Source organism: Schistocerca piceifrons, chromosome X (genome assembly GCF_021461385.2).
Source record: "Schistocerca piceifrons isolate TAMUIC-IGC-003096 chromosome X, iqSchPice1.1, whole genome shotgun sequence".
Lineage (NCBI taxonomy): Eukaryota > Metazoa > Arthropoda > Insecta > Orthoptera > Acrididae > Schistocerca > Schistocerca piceifrons.
Window position 1 is genome coordinate 536762798 of NC_060149.1, and position 21292 is coordinate 536784089.

A 21292-nucleotide genomic window follows, 5' to 3' on the forward strand; every position below is an offset into this window, starting at 1 on the left:
GACTGGAGTAGGTGGTGGTGGGAGGGTGCATGGGACAGGTTTTACACCGGGGGCAGTTACAAGGGTAGGAGCCAGAGGGTAGGGAAGGTGGTTTGGGGATTTCATAGGGATGAACTAAGAGGTTACGAAGGTTAGGTGGATGGCGGAAAGACACTCTTGGTGGAGTGGGGAGGATTTCATGAAGGATGGATCTCATTTCAGGGCAGGATTTGAGGAAGTCGTATCCCTGCTGGAGAGCCACATTCAGAATCTGATCCAGTCCCGGAAAGTATCCTGTCACAAGTGGGGCACTTTTGTGGTTCTTCTGTGGGAGGTTCTGGGTTTGAGAGGATGAGGAATTGGCTCTGGTTATTTGCTTCTGTACCAGGGTACACTCATACTCTCTGCTGGAAGTATCACTTTGCCACAAAGAAAAATGATCCTAATCCTACCCCTAATGATCCAACTCCCCAAGACCCTATCCAAATTTAACCCTGCCGGGAACAGCTCCGTCCTCCGTCACAGCGGGACCCACCTCCTCTTCCTCAAAATCACCCTCTCCAAACCTTCCAGGAATTTATGACTTCCAGCCGTGCCTCTCAATCCTTCTTAAAAAACCTTAATCCTACTCCCAACATCACCACTGCTGAAGCCCAGGCTATCCGTGATCTGAAGGCTGACCGGTCCATCATCATTCTTCTGGCGGACAAGGGTTCCACGACCGTGGTACTTGATCGTCGCGAGTATGTGGCTGAGGGACTGCGTCAGCTTTCAGACAACACCACATACAAAGTTTGCCAAGGTTATCCCATTCCTGATGTCCAAGTGGAGCTTCAAGGAATCCTCAGAACCTTAGGCCCCCTACAAAACCTTTCACCTGACTCCATCAACCTCCTGACCCCACCGACACACCGCACCCCTACCTTCTACCTTATTCCTAAAATTCACAAACCCAATCATCCCAGCCGCCCATTGTAGCTGGTTACCAAGCCCCCACAGAACGTATCTCTGCCTACGTAGATCAACACCTTCAACCCATTACGTGCAGTCTTCCATCCTTCATCAAAGACATCACCTACTTTCTCGAACGCCTGGAATCCTTACCCAATCTGTTACCCCCAGAAACCATCCTTGTAACCATTGATGCCACTTCCTTATACACAAATATCCCGCACGTCCAGGGCCTCGCTGCGATGGAGCACTTCCTTTCACGCCGATCACCTGCCACCCTACCTAAAACCTCTTTCCTCACTACCTTAGCCAGCTTCATCCTGACCCACAAATTCTTCACTTTTGAAGGCCAGACATACCAACAATTAAAGGGAACAGCCATGGGTACCAGGATGGCCCCTTCGTACGCCAACCTATTCATGGGTCGCTTAGAGGAAGCCTTCTTGGTTACCCAGGCCTGCAAACCCAAAGTTTGGTACAGATTTATTGATGACGTCTTCATGATCTGGACTCACAGTGAAGAAGAACTCCAGAATTTCCTCTCCAACCTCAACTCCTTTGGTTCCATCAGATTCACCTGGTCCTACTCCAAATCCCATGCCACTTTCCTTGATGTTGACCTCCACCTGTCCAATGGCCAGCTTCACACGTCCATCCACATCAAACCCACCAACAAGCAACAGTACCTCCATTACAACAGCTGCCACCCATTCCACATCAAACGGTCCCTTCCCTACAGCCTAGGTCTTCGTGGCAAACGAATCTGCTCCAGTCCGGAATCCCTGAAGCATTACACCAACAACCTGACAACAGCTTTCGCATCCCACAACTACCCTCCTGACCTGGTACAGAAGCAAATAACCAGAGCCACTTCCTCATCCTCTCAAACCCAGAACCTCCCACAGAAGAACCACAAAAGTGCCCCACTTGTGACAGGATACTTTCCGGGACTGGATCAGATTCTGAATGTGGCTCTCCAGCAGGGATACGACTTCCTCAAATCCTGCCCTGAAATGAGATCCATCCTTCATGAAATCCTCCCCACTCCACCAAGAGTGTCTTTCCGCCATCCACCTAACCTTCGTAACCTCTTAGTTCATCCCTATGAAATCCCCAAACCACCTTCCCTACCCTCTGGCTCCTACCCTTGTAACTGCCCCCGGTGTAAAACCTGTCCCATGCACCCTCCCACCGCCACCTACTCCAGTCCTGTAACCCGGAAGGTGTACACGATCAAAGGCAGAGCCACGTGTGAAAGCACCCACGTGATCTACCAACTGACCTGCCTACACTGTGATGCATTCTATGTGGGAATGACCAGCAACAAACTGTCCATTTGCATGAATGGACACAGGCAGACAGTGTTTGTTGGTAATGAGGATCAGCCTGTGGCTAAACATGCCTTGGTGCATGGCCAGCACATCTTGGCACAGTGTTACACCGTCCGGGTTATCTGGATACTTCCCACTAACACCAACCTATCCGAACTCCGAAGATGGGAACTTGCTCTTCAATATATCCTCTCTTCTCGTTATCCACCAGGCCTCAATCTCTGCTAATTTCAAGTTGCCACCACTCATACCTCACCTGTCATTCAACAACATCTTTGCCTCTGCACTTCTGCCTCGACTGACATCTCTGCCCAAACTCTTTGTCTTTAAATATGTCTGCTTGTGTCTATATATGTGTGGATGGATATGTGTGTGTGTGCGAGTGTATACCCGTCCTTTTTTCCCCCGCTCCCAGGATTGGAATGACTCCTTACCCTCTCCCTTAAAACCCACATCCTTTCGTTTTTCCCTCTCCTTCCCTCTTTCCTGATGAGGCAACAGTTTGTTGCGAAAGCTTGATTTTTGTGTGTATGTTTGTGTTTGTTTGTGTGTCTGTCGACCTGCCAGCACTTTCATTTGATAAGTCACATCATCTTTGTATATATATATATATATATATATATATATATATATATATATATATATATATATATATATAAGTACAGTAAAACTTCTACGCAATTTCAGTGCAGTAATATTGTAAATCTGTGTGTGTGTGTGTGTGTGTGTGTGTGTGTGTGTGTGTGTGTATGTGTAAGTACAATCTAACTTCTGCACCATTTCAGTGCAGTAATGTGTTCATTGGAAATAAGTATTATAGTACTTGTATTACATGTTTATTACCTTATAAATAAATAAAAAACTTTTTTATTTTAAATTCAGTGCATTAGTATTTGTAAAATGACTTTCATATAGTGTTCATTAAAAAATGACGATCATTCCACTTGGGACCTGTGGAATGGTACATTAGCTTATTTGTTTTAGTTGTAAATATTTGTCATGTATTATTGTTTTTCTGAGATGTTCCACATTCTGGAGGACCTCCTCACTAGGGATCAATTGGAATGAAAGTAAATCTAATCTAATCTAATCTACCCTGTAAGTCAAAAGACTGTAATTTTTCATTAGAAAAAGGTCCTGTAGGTCTGGACATTTTGCTTTTATATAGCTTCTAGTTGATCTTTCTGTATTTAATGATAACATTTTGTTGGGATCACATGAAGAATGTCTAAACTTCTCATTGTTAAATTGTCAATTTCTGTATATTTTGACCCTACATTTACTTTACTAATTAACCTGGATCACTCACACATCAGAAAAAATGTAACATTCATGATTTTTACTGAAATCTTATAACATGTTTTAAACATATTGAAGAGTTGATCTAGGAATACTTTATTTAATATCTCCACTTACATTCCATGTGGCTTTTGCAGGTTTAATTACAAGTAAAGCATGCTAGTAGTTGCTTTGTTTGAAGCAGGTGGGAGTTCTCATGTAACAATGCCCTGTACATTTATAAACACCGTCTTGCTTCTCTTTTAATTTGTTTCTCTGTGCTACTGCTGTGAGACTGGGTTAATTTTTTCTCCTGGATGTATTCTGCACATATTAAATGTTTTATAAAAAAAATAAGTGTACTTATTTGGTTTTATATACTGAATGAAGCAGCTGTGTACACGGAGTGTATGACATGTTCTGTCAGATGTGAAACTATAAAAATTTACAGGATAGATGTCATGTCAAACGAACTGATGTCAATGTGGCTAGAGGAACTGCTGGATGAGAATATCCACATAGAAGGTCTGCCTTCAGATACCGAAGCACAGTCCAAACATGAAGAGGTAGAAACAGCAACAGAGCAGTCTGACAGCAATTCTGAAACTGCATCTACAATAGCTCCAACATCTGCAAAACATGATATGCATCAAGGAAGGGATGGGAAAACAAAATTGTTCAAACATAAATCCCCTGCAACAAAAATTTCTTGTCAGAATATTGTGACACAGCTTCCAGGTGTAAAGGGGGATGCAAAAAATTCAAAAGCTGTTCTTGACTGCTGGAAATTATTTTTTCCGGACAGTGTAATTGACTGCATTGTAAAATACACAAACAAAGAACTAAACAGAATGACAGGAATTTATTCAAGGAGTGATGTCTGAACACACACAGATTTTGAAGAATTATTTGCTTTCCTTGGTGTTTTATATCTTGTCAGAGTGAAAAAGTCACAGCATCTCAACACCAATGAACTATGGGCCACTGATGGAACTGCAACAGATTTTTTTATTGCATCAATGAGCAAACAAAGATTCCATACTCATCTGCAAGTTGCACAATTTGATGACAAGTCTATGAGAGTGAAGAGCAAACAGATAATCTGGCACTGATTAGGGAAAATATTTGATAGGTTTGTGAACATCTGCAAGAAGAATTACAGAATAGAAGTATTGACAACAACAGACGAAATGCAGGAAGCTTTCCATGGAGGTTGCAAATTCAGGCAGTATATTTCCAATGCCAGCAAAATACAGAATAACAGTATATGTGCTCTGTGATACTGCCCATTATGGCAATATATGCAGATGAACATCCTGCTGGTCCATACCAAGTACCTAATGATACAACCAATGTGGTGTTAAGACTAATTCAATCCACTGAAAACACGGATAGGAATGTGATGATGGGCAGTTATTTTACATCTGTACCAGCAACCAACAAACTGTACACTAATCATCGGCTCACAGTAGTAGGCACTCTGCAGACTAACAAGAGAGAAATTATATTGTTAGGAATGTGATGATGGGCAGTTATTTTACATCTGTACCAGCAACCAACAAACTGTACACTAATCATCGGCTCACAGTAGTAGGCACTCTGCAGACTAACAAGAGAGAAATTATATTGTTAGGTCCTCAACTGATGTTAGTAATTTTAACAACTGCTTATGATTCTAGAAATAAATATATTGTTATTATTATCATAATAATGAATAGTGGACTTATACATAATTATTCTAAAGATATTGTAATTTTTTTACATATACTTCAGCTGTTAATATTTATAGTTGCAGTTTTTTAAAAGTCTATAAATACTATTACATCAAAAATAAGTAATGTAAACATAATGGTAATTCTTACTGGTATATTATACATAATAGTAAATGATATTCATTGAAATATTCCACTTGATGCACTCTTGTTGTATAAATAATTAAATTTAGTACACCACCAAGAAATGTCAAAAATAAAATGTATGGTAATCAATTCTATCATTGTGCCTGTTATAAACCAAAAATAAACTTTGTGAAATTAAAAGATTATTACTGAAATAGCACAACTTAATTTCACAAAATTAATATGTATTTCATTTGATAGCGCTATAATCATTGTTTTAATCATTTCTGGGGTTAGTTTATTAAAATATCTGCTTTAGGAGCTGAGGATAAGAAAATTTTTTTACCCCAGAAATTCTAAAAGTGATTGTGAGATTTTTTCTGATTTACAAAAGCAGTGTTTTTTAAACTATTAAATAAATGTTTATATTGTATATTCTTATTTCTTTACTAGTATATTTTGATGTTGATTACGTTCATTCCTCAAAAATTTAGCATTTATTGATAATTTTGTTGAAATCAAAATGTTTCATTCTTTACTTATATTAATTATTGTTTTTCTTAATGTTTTTTCCAAGTTTTGTTTTGTTATTTTCATTTATTCTTATGCTGGTTGGAACAAGATTAGATATTATTTAAGTATTAATTATTTTTCTTTTAATTCAATTTTGGTGAGTTTTAGATTTGATCCTTAACTATTACTGCTAGAGGTTCATTTCATTTTGTTCTTATCTTTCTATTTTTTTCATGGTTTTTATTTTGATAATTATGTTGTATCGCTCATTTGATAGATTAAGTTTGATAACTTTTTATATTTTCTTTGGGTCTAGACAGGGAGACTCCTGCTTCTGGTACAATAATTCTTGTCATTGTCTTAATAAAGTTAGGCTGATATGGTATTTTTCATATGATAAAACGTGAACTGTGAGAAAACCAGAAAATAATAGAATTCAAGAATTTGACATGGGATGCTACAGGGGAATTCTGAAAATTAGGTGAACTAACAAGGCAGGCCATGAGGAGATGATGTGCAGAATCAGCAAGGAAAGGAGTAAATGGAAAACTCTGACAAGAAGAAGGGGCAGGATGATAGTACATCTGTTAAGACATCATGGAATAACTTCCATGGTACTAGAGGGACCTATAGAGGGTAAAAACTGTGGAGCAAAACAGAGATATGAATAAATCCAGCAAATAATTGATGACATAAGTTGCAAGTGCTACTCTGAGATCATGAGGTTGGCACAGGAGAGGAATTTGGGGCAGGCCACACCAAACGAGTTAGAAGACTTATGATTCAAAAACAAAAAATAGTTATTACTTATTTGGGTTTACTGTTTAATTAAATCTGCTTGTCTTTAGGTTTATCAAGTGGTGTTATTGTTAGAATTATTTCTTTTTCTCAGATTGATTTAAAGTCTTTAACTGCCGATTCCACTGCGTGATTAGGGGTTTAATGAGAATAAATTAATGGGACTCTATGGGCTGGCTTTCTTTAACAATTGGTCGACATTTATATTCTACTGGTTTATTTTGTTTCTCAAAAATTATTTAAGAATTTTTAGGTAGATGGACATCATGAAATAGGAGCAGAAGAGGTGTTCCGATTCCAGAGGGAGCTGGTTACACTATGGCCCTTCATACTAGCCTAAACTGTTATGGGGACATGCAAAATAGTACCATTTCTTGTAAGAACAGATGTAGGTGGGTGGGCATAGGGCTTTCTTACAGCAGTCCCAGTTTGACTTGAGGCATCTGGTCACCTGTGCTGACCAGCTTGGGCCATGAGCAGTGGATGTCATTCCAGCCATCAGCTCGCTGCACTGCCGATTTGACCATCTAACTTACATTGGCAATGGCACATGCCAGTAGCTGAAGTTATATCATCTCCGCATTCTGCTGCCTCAGTGGAAACACTCACTGTCTCCAGCCATGATCAGTACATGGCCACAGCCATCGACCTAATGTTACAGATGATGAATAAGAAAGAATGTTTGATTTAGCCAGCATTCTGGTCTCCATGCTTGTCATGGTACTGGAAGGACCCATTCCTACAGCTTCTCATACATGCTATTCTGAGCCAGAAGTGGCTCTCCAGCAGCGTATCACTCAATAAAAACACAACTCGATTACAGCATTCTCACTCTTCAACTTACGGACTCTGTGACAGTAATGCTACCTCAAAAGCACAGTATAGCCTCGGTCTTCTTATCAGATCCCTTGGCCCACACTGAACCTCATCCGTGAACCAACTACACTCTGCAAATCAACCACTCGTTGCACACCCATCATCAATACGCTTCCCGACATCCATCAATCTAATCATCTAGATGCACCATTGTATAAGGGGCACTCAAATGAAAACTGAACGCCAGCCATAATACACAGTCCACACAACAGGTGACCCCACTGTTGCTACATTTTGATAGTGTCACCATTGTAGGAGGGGAATGGCATAGTGCCACATCAAATGTGCAGGTGGTTTTTGGGTTATGGACCTTGGTTGTCGATAGACTGGTCTAGTGTGTTCATCCAGCTAAAGAAGACAAAAGACAGTTGGTTTGTTTTCTGGTGGCTGGGGCTGCTGGAGTAGGTAAAATTCATCATCGCATATCTGGCTGTGTACAGTAAACACTACATGCTGCTGACGTATGTACAAGTGTCAGAGGAGATTCTGCGAAGGTTACACATCACTGTAAGATGATTTGTGCCCAGTATGGAGACAGTACCCTTGATATGATAGAATGACTTGATGGCCTTACCTGAGGAGACTGATGAATCATGGAGAACGATATTTGTTTACAGGTCAGTATTAGCCATGGATCTTTGCAAGCCATCATCAAAGACCACTTCCTTCATGACTAAATTTGTTCACAGTGGGTGCCACAGCACTTGGCTGAGTGACAAAAATGGGCAAAATTTAAGTCTGAGCCATCTACTGCGGTACCATGAGGAAGGCCATGTGTTTCTGTCCTGTATGGTCACAGAAGATGAAACGTGATGCCACTATTTTATACCTGGGGGCAAATGGCAAAGCCAACAGTGGAAACTTCCCAAATCTTCCATTCCAAAGAAACCTAAAGCTGCCAAACATGTTCCGGTAAGATCACAATTAATTCACTCTTTGACTGCAGAGCCGCTATCCTCATAAAGTTCCTTGACCATGCAAAAGCAATCAGCGCTATGAAAACACTTTACAGAAATGGGATACTAGCAGTAAAAGGCAGCCTCAGTGGCTGACTAGTGGGATAAGGACATCATGTAGAACAAAGCGGGAATTATATCAGAATGTTCGAAGTAGTAAGAATCAAGCTATAGTAGCCCATTACAAACAGTATTGTAAGGTGCTTAAAAATGTTATTAGGAAAGAAAAGAGTATGTGGTATGCAAGTAGAATAGCTAATTGTGTGTGTGTGTGTGTGTGTGTGTGTGTGTGTGTGTGTGTGTGTGTGTGTGTGTGTGTGAAATCTTATGGGACTTAACTGCTAAGGTCATCAATCCCTACGTTTACACACTACTTAACCTAAATTATCCTAAGGACAAACACACACACCCATGCCCGAGGGAGGACTCGAACCTCCGTCGGGACCAGCCCCACAGTCCATGACTGCAGCACCTTAGACCACTCAGCTAATCCTGTGTGGCTAATAGCTAATTCACAGGACAAAGTTAAAGCCATATAGTCTGTGATGAAGGAAGTGTATGGTCAGCAGCAAGAGGTCGATGATATAAAGTTAGTTCATAGTAAAAATATTTCTGTTACTGATAAATCAGATATATGTACAGTATTTAACAATAATTTTCTGAGCATAGCTGGCAAATTAAATAAAAAATTAGTTTCTAGAGGGAATCATATACCTCTCTTGGCAAATTCCTTTCTGAGATTGATGTCTGAAGTACTCCTCTGTGTTACAGACAAGAGGGAGATTGAGTCAATAATTGAATCACTGAAGACTAAGGACTCTCATGGATATGATGGAGTGCCTGTCAGAATATTAATGTACTGTTCTGTAAAGTTAGCCCTGCACTTACCCATATTTGTAATTTTTCCTTTAGGAATGGCCACTTTCCTGAACAATTAAAGTGCTCAGTAGTAAAGCCACTTTATAAAAATGGAGAAAGGGATGATGTAGATAGAAATTTTAGACCAATTTCTATGCCATCAATGTTTGTTAAAGTTATTAAAAAGGCTGTGTATTTAAGGATAATTGAGCATTTTATATACATAATTTGCTATCAAATGTACAGTTCGGCTTTAGAAGTTAACAACTGAAAATGCTATATTCTCTTTTCTCTGTGAGGTACTGGATGGATTAAACAAAAGGTTTCGAATGCTAGGCAGATTTCTTGATTTAACTAAGGCATTTCATTGTGTTGATCACAAAATATTGCTCCAGAAGTTGGACAATTATGGAATACGGGGAGTAGCTCACAATTGGTTTACTTCTTACTTTAACAACAGGCAGCAAAAGGTCATTATCCACAGTATTGAGAATGGCTGTGATGTGGGATCTCAGTGGGGTATGGTCAAAGGGGGGTGCCCCACTGATCAGTGTTGGGGCCACTCTTATTCCTTCTTTATATAAATGACATGCCCTCTAGTATTATGGGTAACTCTAAAATATTTCTGTTTGCTGATGACACTAGCTTGGTAGTAAAGGATGTTGTGTGCAAGATTGGATTGGTTTCAAACAGTGCAGTTCATGACATAAGTTCATGGCTTGTAGAAAATAAACTAATGCTAAATCACACGAAGATTCTATTTTTACAGTTTCTAACACACAATTCAACAAAACCTGACATTTTAATTTCACAGAAGGTGCATATGATTAGTGAAACTGAACAGTTCAAATTTCTAGGTGTTCAGATAGATAGTAAACTGTCGTGGGAAGCCCATGTTCAAGATCTTGTTGAAGGACTTATTGTTGCCATTTTTACTATTCAAAAGGAATCTGAAATAAGTGATCATTCGACATGAAATTTATTCTACTTTGCTAATTATCATTTGCTTATGTTGCATGGTATTGTATTTTGGGCAAACTCTTTCCATTCTAAAAGGATATTTTTGGCTCAAAAACAGGTGGTTCAGGCAATAAGTAGTGGAAGTTCACAAACCTCTTGTCGAGCCTTGTTCACTAGTCTGGGTCTTTTGACATTGACCTCCAAATAAATCTATTCTTTACTGTCATTTCTTGTTAACAATATCAGCTTATTCCCAAGAATAAGCAGTTTTCACTCAGTTAATACTCAGCAGAAATAAGACTTGCATTTGGATCAGACTTCCTTAATCTTGTGTAGCAAGGTGTGCAGTATACTGCTGCATACAGTTTCAATAAGCTGCCACAAGAATTCAAAAAACCTTAGCAGTAATCCACATGATTTCAAATCGAAACTGAAGAGTTTCCTCATGGGTCACTTCTTCTATTCTGTTGAGGAGTTCCTTGAAAAATTAAGCTGATTCTTATGTTACATTGTTGATTGCATTTACTTAAACTTATGGATTGACTTTTTTTGGGTTCATAAACATTTTATTTTCGTCTGTTATTACTTTTATGGTGTAATTTCACATACTGACACATTCCATGACCTTGGAGATTTGCTCCTCAATTTGGTCCTGAGGAACTTGATGTGTAAATGAATGAATAAAAACTGCAATGTGCCATAAGGTTTAACTGCCCAGGAATGCAGTCAGATGGAATCATCCTGTTGCACAATAACACTTCCCCCCACACTGCATATCAAACAAATGATACACTTCAGCGATTCCATTGGGAAACTCTGCATCATCCTCTATACAGCCCAGATCTTTCACCATGTGGTTTCCACATTTTTGGTGAGCTGAAGAAAGGCATGTTTGTTAACCGATTTCCATTGGATGAGGTAGGGTAAGTTGGGGTACCCTTCTAAATCCATCAGTTTTTCTGTTTTCATTTGACTAAAGTGTGTGGTTACTGTGTTCCAATGGAGAGAATTTCAGCTCTTCTGGAACAATACCTACAATTCATCACCCAGTGACCAGCTTCCCCTATCAGAGACAGATCACTTTTGTCATTGCATGTCAACCAATCTGACTCCATAAGCACTCGGATACCTTCTTATCACTGTTGATGGCACTTACCCATACAACATCATAACTATGTTCAAGACCTTGCTGCCACTGATAAACATGTCTCCAATGTCTAATACTCTAAACTTACTACATCATTCCTTATACACCTGATAAACTATGTCATGACTCCTAAGTACTATTCCTTAATGAAATATAGACTTGACACCTGCAGCCTGGAGACATGCACTTGCTCATCATCTTCAAATGCTAATGAGTTATGGTTCACCTATAGGTAACCATCTTTGGCACCTAAAATACTAAACTTCTTATTTGCTTCAGATTCATTGATGATATCTTCATGTTCTAAGCCCACAGCCGAGACACTCTATATTCATTTCTCCACAGTCTCATCACCTTCCCCATAATCCAAATCACCTGGACCTCTTCAACCTACAATGTCAGCTTCCTGGACTGTGTCATCCACATCTCCAAAAAGCCCACAAAAACTGCTGTCACACAGCAATACTGTCCCCGGCCCCATGTCCTCCACTCCACTGTAGTGGTCACTCAATCTGTCTGATTATTGTTGCAGTTTTTTTTATAAATGCCATTTTTAGCATGCTCAATATGTAAAGTAACATTGTCTGCCCATCAAATTGTTTTTCCCTCAAAACAGACAATTTGCCCTCCATGCACTCACTGTCTATAGCCAGTAGCAGTCATGAGGGAGAAGTCATATATTGACTACTGGCAACAGTCTACCAGTGTCAACTTCAAGCCACAGCTTCACTGTGTTACTGACTCCTTTATGGGCCAAGGTCTAAAATGATGAAGTTGAGTTTCTAATTCTGTCACCTCTTGACCACACCAAGACTGACTGGTTACCTTGCAAACCAATCTGTGCCATGTGCAAATATCAAAATTCCTTGATGATACACAAAAAACACAATCTTCTAGCCAGATGTTCTCTAAAGATGCCCACACCAAAAAACACCAGCCTCACCCAGTGCATGTATATCACCCCAACCTAACTACACTCAGACCCTCAATTCTGAAGTATCTCTCTTCCTCCATCACAGTCCTTCACTTCATCACTGCCACACACAAATCCCTTTGCCTGTTCCACTCTCTCAAAGAAGTATTTTTCAGTCCACTCCACCTACATAATACACTTGTATGTTTCATCCTTATGAAATACATGGTCTCTATCAAGTGTCAGATTCCTATCTTGTTCTCTTGTTGCATATCTCTCCAGAATCTCATCTACCATTGCCCCCACCCCTCCCTCTTCCTCTGGCTCTTTTTTCATCTCACCCAACTTTACCTAATGCAGCTCCTCATCACAGCCAAGCTCAACACCCTAAATGTATATTAAGTGGTTACCTTCATAACCCATCATTACAATTTCCAGGACAGAAAAAGTAATGGTCACCTAAAATGGTCTTCTCTCTGGATCAGTGTAGGCCTATGCTTAAAAGTTTTGGGGCATAGCCCTGGCTGCTACAGAAGTTATATGTGACAGTGTTCCAGTGGCATTGTTTCATTTGCAGATTCTACACTATTTTCTATAAATGATGATTCAAGATGGACTAAAGGGATATGTGACATACTGCATCAAAGGAATCATATTTATGAAATCATGAGTGTGAGAACAGGATGTACGTCATTGTATAGTTTTTCTGGTTACTGAGGAGGAAAATTGTGTCCACAACAACAGGTTAATATAGAAATTCCTTCATTATAACACATATTTTATCATTTGAGATTCTTTTGTATGAAATATGTGCTTACAGTGTGATTACTAGTTTTCAGTTCATGTTCTGATAGGGAACTTCTTAAATTTTCTGATTTCTATACAGTATTCTTCTGTTTATTAGCATCAGACTTTTACTGTTCTTTAGATGCTTGATACAACATGAAATTTTGATGACATAAATTTCCCTTTACTTTCTCTATCAGTGAAATAGCATATTTTGTTTGTGGTAATTTCATGTAAGCCACTGTAAAAATCTCAGCACTATAGTACACCAGAACGAGACTGCACTCAGCTGCTATGGTACATTAAATACACATTGCTTCAGTGATTCATGAACTGTCAAATCGCATCAGAAATCAAGATGTAAAATTGTCCATTGTACTAATTTTTCATTTGCAGAGGAGTTAATGGGAAATAGAAGACAACTTTTTCCAGTAGAATTAATGGGAAACATAAGATAAGTGTTATTGGAATATGTATTATCTGTAAAGAAGAATGAATGTGTTTTGTATTTCATAGTAATATTTCATTTTAGGAACCTCAGAAAATAACACAAATGCCAAGGTAGTTCTAAATGTACAAGTCTAAAGATTTTTAAGAACAATTTGTCACGACACATGGAATGTTATCTGCTATTGATAACTTTTGTGCTATGTAATTGTATGCATTTTGATAAACACTTGAAAATCAAAAAGGACCTGAAGTCACTCTTCCAGTTGCTATTTTGCTTAATCTCTGAATGGGAACTGTCTTAAGCATCACAGCCAATCACAATATTTGGTGCAGAGAATAGGTTACCAAGGTCTGTGTAGCTCGTGGACAAAGGGATAAAGGGACCTTTCTTCTAATAGCTGCCATGAACATACTCTGCTTTCCTGCTTGCTAACACATGGACATGACAAACTGTTTAGCATAGAAGCTTTGTCTTGTGATATTGTCAGTGGTGGCTTGTGAGCATATATTCTGGGTGTTCACAAATTTTTAGACTGAGATAAATATGAGAGTTTCAAATTAATAACATCTCCTGTATAACAGTTATGCCTATCATCATAATTACACAACTACAGCCACTGCCAGTAATAATAATAATAACAATATGCATCATGTGTCTGAAAAAAGAAAGATTTGTTTTTGGCTAATTTTGTTGTTTTGTACATAATTATGTATATTACAGGACAAGATGAAAATACCGTGTAAGCTTTTGTTACTCTCCATATTGCATTTTTGTGTAAGTGGGAGTTTTAGTGCTTTTTAATTTTTTTGAGACAAATGTACAAGATCACTAACACATGTTTTAGTTAAAAAATTAACTTTGGGGCTGAAAAACAGACTTTTTACGTGGCATCCACACAACAGCTTACATTTATTATACACTTCTTTGTTCGCTTGTAGTCACACTTATTTAATTTTGTCACTTTCTCAGTCAATGGATCTTGTCTGGGAGGCCCAAATTCCTTTGTGACTAACTTTATCTGGTTATTTACTTTTCTATTAGCACTTAAAACAGATTCAACAGAGTTCATGTTGACGCTATACACAAAATCCATTTGCACTGAATTAATCACAACTATAAGAAGTGATTCAATTAACACAGATAGGGAGTAGCTACAGCTGATATATATACAAAAAATTATGTTGTCAATGCATCTTGTGTTATGTTAAATCCCCCATTCAATATTCCATTGCACAATAAGAAATGTATAAAGTTAGTCAGATCACATTTTGTTCAATCGTGGGCAATATTTCATACAAAAAGGAAGGTTTTCAGTGCATTGAAACTAGAGTCATTGTACAGGGTGTATCAAAAAGAATCATCCAATTTGGCACAACTATATATGTGAAACTAATAAACATATACAATGAATTTTGTTTTTGATGAACAGGAAACTCAAGAAGTTTTTTCATACCTTTTCATAGGTGTTCAATATGCCTCCCCCTCCCCCCCCCCCCTGAGATGCATGGCATATATCAATGTGGTACTGAAATGTTCCCACATTGCAGTGAGCATGTCTTGAGTTACAGCTTCCACAGTTGCTATTGTATGATATCTCAGTTGATTCATTGTTGTTAGTAATGGTTGCATATAAACAGAATGTTTTATGAACCCCCACAAGAAATAATCACATACACTCAAGTCCAGTGATCTTGGAGGCCAGTAATGTAAGGCTGAATCATTTTATCCAGTATGACCAATCCATTGTTCAGTAATCCTTTGATTTAAAGATTTCTACACTTCCAGATGCCAGTGTGGTGGTGCCCCATCCTGTTGGTAAATGAAGTCATTTGAATCAGCCTCCAACTGTGGGAAAAGAAAGTTCTCAAGTATACTGAGACCATACACCTTTTTTCATGAAACTGCACAAAACACATTAAATTTTGGAGAGCCCCTCTCATGTTATACAACTTTATGTAGTTGTTTTGTATCCCATACTATCACATTATGACAGTTCACCTTTCCATTTAAATGGAATGTTGCCTTGTCACTAAACACAAAGTGCGGAAGAAAACTGTCATCCTCCACCTTGCCAAGAACGAAATTACAGAGCTCCACCAGTTGTTGCTTGTCACCTTCACGAAGAGCTTGCAGTAGCAGAATTTTGGATGGTTTCATATGTAAACATCAATGCAACACGCACCAGACAGACATCGGGGACATGTTGAGCCGTCGACCTGCATGGCAAATGGATTTCTATGGACTCCTTGTGAAACTATGGTGGAAGCATTTGACATCTATGTCAGACACTTGGGGATGGCCCAGCAATTTGCCTTTACACAAACAACCTGTTTCTCAAAATTTTTCATGCCATCATCTAAAGCTCTGTGCTGTAGGATGATCCATGCCATATGTAGTATGAAAGTCATGCTGAATAGTTATTACTGACAAGCACTGCACAAAATGTAGAACACAAGATGCTTTCTGTTGTCCAGACACCATTTTTACTAGAGCTGAAGTGGGCGCATACTGCTGCTACCTAGTAGGAACCATGTAGAACTTGAGAGTTTGCTCTTTCCAATAGTATGTTGTTCACACACTGATCTCAGATAACATGACAGTCATCATTTTTTTAAAATCAGATAATTCTTTCTGGTACACCATGTATAGTATGAAATCACAGATTAAAATTGAATCTAGTGACAGGTTTTCAAGTTTACAGCATACAACTAATGCTTGTGTACTGGATGCCTGCTCACATTGCTTTGAATGTTTTGAAATTTTGTGTAGCAGTGAATTCTGAAATAAAAACAGCTCCATGATCAACTACTAAATATGGAGAAACCAACAAATAATTAAATGATATTATAGTGGAGCCTACAATATTATTGAAACCTCTGCTTATGTGTGCTACAGAAAAACAGTATAGTAATGAAAGAAGATTGTAAGACAACAACAAAAAGCAACTGTATGACATAGTGAAAAATACTTAATATTAAACACAGCATATATGGGTATAACTGTGAAGCTGCATAGGTAATCAAGAAACAGTGGTAGGGGATTTATGTTTACATTGTATGAGCACGAGGCCTGGTGTATATGAATGCACTATTTGATAACATTAGGAATTAATTTACACTCATACACAACTGTTTCAGAGCTGCATTAAAATATGTGAATCAAGATTAAATAAAATCTGTCAAATTATTTTATAAAATACAACTTCACACCATGTCACACCAATTTCAAATTACAGTTACCACAGTCAGTGAAAACTACATTATACTTGAAAATTTAAAAAGAAATATTAGCGTTTTATAAACAGCATATATAATACATACCTGTTCCCATGGACATGACTTGCACAAAATGCAAAGCTGTAATGTATAAGTGTTGGATCTATCATTACATTTTTTTCCGCACGATCAAGAAGATCACCTAAGTAGCACAAGTGACGATAGCAGCCACGAACCCCATATCTTGCACAGTATTCATCCAATACAAACACCTGACCAGGACTGAACCATCCCTGAAAGAAAACAAACTTTCAGTTTTTGCACAAAAAGTAGTTTTAACTGTTAACACTGATCCTAATTATGCCAGGCATATTTTGCCTAATTTGTATCTAGAATTCATTTTGGCTCTAAATACTTCAAATATTAAATATTTTAGTTCATTCATTACATACAAACAGAATGATATCAGCACAATTTCTTCATATTAGTGAAGAAGTTTCAGTTGAAAGTAGAACATTAAAAATGAGAGCAGATAGAATAGGAAAACTAGAACAGTCCTGAAAAGCCTACAACTTTAAAAATACAACTGAATACCAAACATTAAGAATTTTATAAAATTTCTTCAACACAATGAAGAATAAGAAAGGGAGAGAGAGATCTACTTGAAACAAATCTGCTTCCCTCCTAGTAGAATAATCAGCAAATATTTTTATCAATGATGTCAAACAAAGCACATAGGCCAATGTAACTATGAAAGAACACTACCAGACAGCTAAATGCTGGCAAAGTTTAGAATGTTAAGAGACATTTAATACAAGTATTAGAGTTAACCCAATATTTTGCAAAATTGTAGAAGGAGCATTTAATAAAGCATTCCTTTACTTTGTTTTTGTATATCCTGGAATTTTCATCTTCCCATCTGATGCCTTCTGGTAACATATTCAATTAATTTGTCTTTTTACTGTTGCCTCATAAACAAGATTTTTGTAACTTTCTATGGCTGTAGTTTTGTTTTCATGACCTTTTTTTGCATGTACTTCAACATTGGCAGTGAGCTGAATCACTGAGAACCTAATGATGTGCAACGTATTTGACCAGAATCATATGCAGTTAATTGCAAATAATGTATAAATCATCTTCATCAAACTCTCCTGTAAAAACTCAGTATGAGGAAATACTGATTGAATCATTCATCTCAAACCAGAGCTTGATTTATCACTTCAAACAAAGTATTTATTTAACTTTACACTTTTACCATAATTATCACTGTGACTAGATTAACAGTCATCATAATATGTTATACAGAAACAGTCTACTTTGATTGCTTCTTTCCGCTAGGACACCACCTAAAAAGAAGGGGAAAGCACTGAAACGAGAAGGAAGAAACAAAACAGGACATCATGGGTTGAGAGTGTAGGTGACATTATTTCAGTGATTACAAAACTGTAGCAAATTTAAAAAGAACTTGGCCATTGAGTCTTCTTATGAGTGTGACACTGTACCCCCTTTGGCATGGATGCATGCACTGATTTGGTTGGAAAGGGTGTCATTAAGTCATTGTATCCTCTCTTGACACAAGCTGGCCTGCAATTGTTGTAACTGGGTCTTGATGTCCTGGGTAGTGGCATTAGGACTGAGTTGGTGTTTGTGCTGGTCCCACATGTGTTCTACATCCTCTCTCTAGGCAAGTTGGCCTGAAATGGGATGGAGTTGATGTTTATGCAGGTCCTGCACATGTTCTATTAGTAACAGATCTGGGGATTTTAATGGCCAGAGAAGTACCTCAACATCACACAGACAGTTTGTAGATACGTGTCATTTGCAGGAAAGCATTGTCCTATTGGAAACGACACTATACGGCCACATGAGATGTAATACATGAGGATAGAGGCTGTCTGTGATGTACTGTTGTGTCCTCAGATTTCCCTTAATCACTACCAGCCATGATCGGGATTCATACTTGATGTCTCCCCACACCATGATGTCAAGAGACCATTGTGTCTCTCCAAAACACTGGAATACTGTGACATTTCACCAGTCATAATTGCCAGTCATGCTCATCCAGGGTAGTGCAGAACTGTGATTCATTTTTGAACACAATGTGATACCATTATCAACAGTCCATGCCTCCAGGCCACAGCACCACTCCAGATGTGGCAGTTTATATTTTGGAGTTAATAGCAGCCTACACATGGTATGCTTATTCCCTAATCAGCTGCCATGCAGGGATCTCATTACTTAATCTTGGATGGCAGGTGCTGAAGTGAAGGGGTTAAAATGTGTTTGGAGCACAATAGGACAATTGTCACTTGTGATGGTCAGACATGGTTAACCAGAAACTTAAAGACACTTATGCCTGCCCTCACATTCCCATACAGCCCAACATCAGGCCACTGTCTCTTTCAAATCATGCAAAAATCTTGAGGCTGCATTATTTGATCACCCAACCAAACTGATCCCCATCATAAGGCCCTTCTCAAATTCTGACAGTACTGATAACAGTGTCTCCCATAAGTAAGTGGCATCTCCATGGCACTGGCAGTGATAACTCAATGTTTGATGCAGTTCGTGTCCCTTAGGTACACTACCAGGCCTTATAATAAAGCTAAACCATAAACAACACTAATGAATTCTGGTGGTCATTTTATCTGTCACAAAGATTGCTAATGATTTACATACGTGCCACTGGCATATATGTATTGAAGATACATTGACATCCAACAGTGGTTTCTGTTCCACATTTGTTGCTAGGCTGTGTATAGAGGGTGAAGCAAAAATGCCACCCTTGGATGTCAAAGTGTGATTTCTCATTTAGATTCAAGATAAAAGTTTATGCAGCGAAGTCAGATTAGGTGTATTTTGAAAACACATCTATGAAAATGAGGGGCTGCTAACACTGTGACATTGTGCAGCACACTGGAATGTACAGAGGAATTGTGGCACCCCACACTACTATACTAGCCATTGTAGCTCACTGAACAGACTGCTGGGACATCAATCCCACATACACCATGGAGCTATGGTTTGAAATCTCATCAGGTTCCATTTTTAGTTTTTAGATGTCTGTTCCCTAGTTCTTATCATTTGAGAGCAGGACATCATTTTGTCACATGACAACAGCCTATCACATGACAGCACCATCCATTAAACAGCATTCACATGTCTGCTAACTACACAGTACCAACTGGTGCCATCAAGTTCATGTAAGGTGGCTTCCCAATGGAGTAAACAAACAATGAATATGTCAATATGCTTTTGGTGCTGGGTGCATCCAGTAACTAGATTTCTGCTGCTACTCATGTGTATGCTGCACAGTACCATCAAAGATGCCATCCTGATAAGAAAGTTTTTCGCCACCTGGATCAATACCTTTGCGAAACATGTAATCTTGATCCACAGGTAATGGACAGATGTCATACAAGGACTAGATGTACTCCACAAAATGAGGATCTGATTCTTGAAACTGTTCACCCATGACCTCAGTAAAGTACCTGTAATATAGCAAGGCAGTTCCAGATACCTCAAATACTGGTTGCTGAAGTGATGCAGAATGAAGAACTGCATCCATAACATTACATGTTAACTCAGCCCTAGCAGCCACAAGACCACATTCAACAAGTACAGTTTTGTGAATGGCTTCTACACAAAGTGGAAGATAGTAAACGTTTTATAGACAAAGTGATATTGACAAATTTAGCTTCACTTCTGAAGGTATTTTCAACTTCAACAACAGCCATTACTGGCTGGTTACACAACCCAAATGTACCACAGGAATGTGGCTTTCAAGCACACTTTAGCTTAATCCGGCAGGCTAGAATCATGGGAGGAGTGCAACTGCAAGACAAGTTGACTGTGCCTCTATATCATACATTTCTATGCAATACTACATAAAAAACGTTCCATTTGGTGTCTGATGAGAGCTATGGATTCAGCATGATGGTGAACCACCACACTTTAGAATTAATGTGCATAACCATTTAAAACAAGAATTTCTAGGGAAACTGTTTGGTTGTTGAGGTCCAATGTTCTGGTCTCCACATTCCCCAGACTTTAATCCATCAGATTTTTATTTGTGGGAACACTTATAAGAAGACCTAGTAGACTGCATGCATGTCACTTTGGCAATGGTGGGGGCAGGTGTACTGCATCGAGTCCAGTAAAGTATGATCCTGCAAGTGGCGAAGTGTTTGCAAATGGCAGTCGGTCACTTTGAATATCTTCTCTAATGTGACTGTTTATTGTACATGTACATACCAGCACTGTGAAGGTAAAGCTTTATATTACATGTATAGAATGGAAGTATTTGTAGTATAATGTGCAATCTAGTGTGGCCTACCTACTGTATTTTTTTGAACCACATTGCACACAGACAACGTTAATGTATCTACTATTCTTTTATACTGGCTTTATTTGTGACTTGGACGAAACATAATGTTTGTTTG

The 21292-nt window shown here is 38.5% G+C and overlaps 1 protein-coding gene across 1 annotated transcript in view; it reads right to left on the reverse strand.

Annotated features, from left to right (window-relative positions):
- LOC124722506 (calcium-dependent secretion activator-like) overlaps positions 1-21292 on the reverse strand; it is a 798081-nt gene that overhangs the window by 476351 nt on the left and 300438 nt on the right. Inside the window, exon 10 of the mRNA XM_047247660.1 lies at positions 16956-17143. Within this exon, the coding sequence (XP_047103616.1) occupies positions 16956-17143 (188 nt within the window). The remainder of the gene's footprint in view (positions 1-16955; positions 17144-21292) is intronic.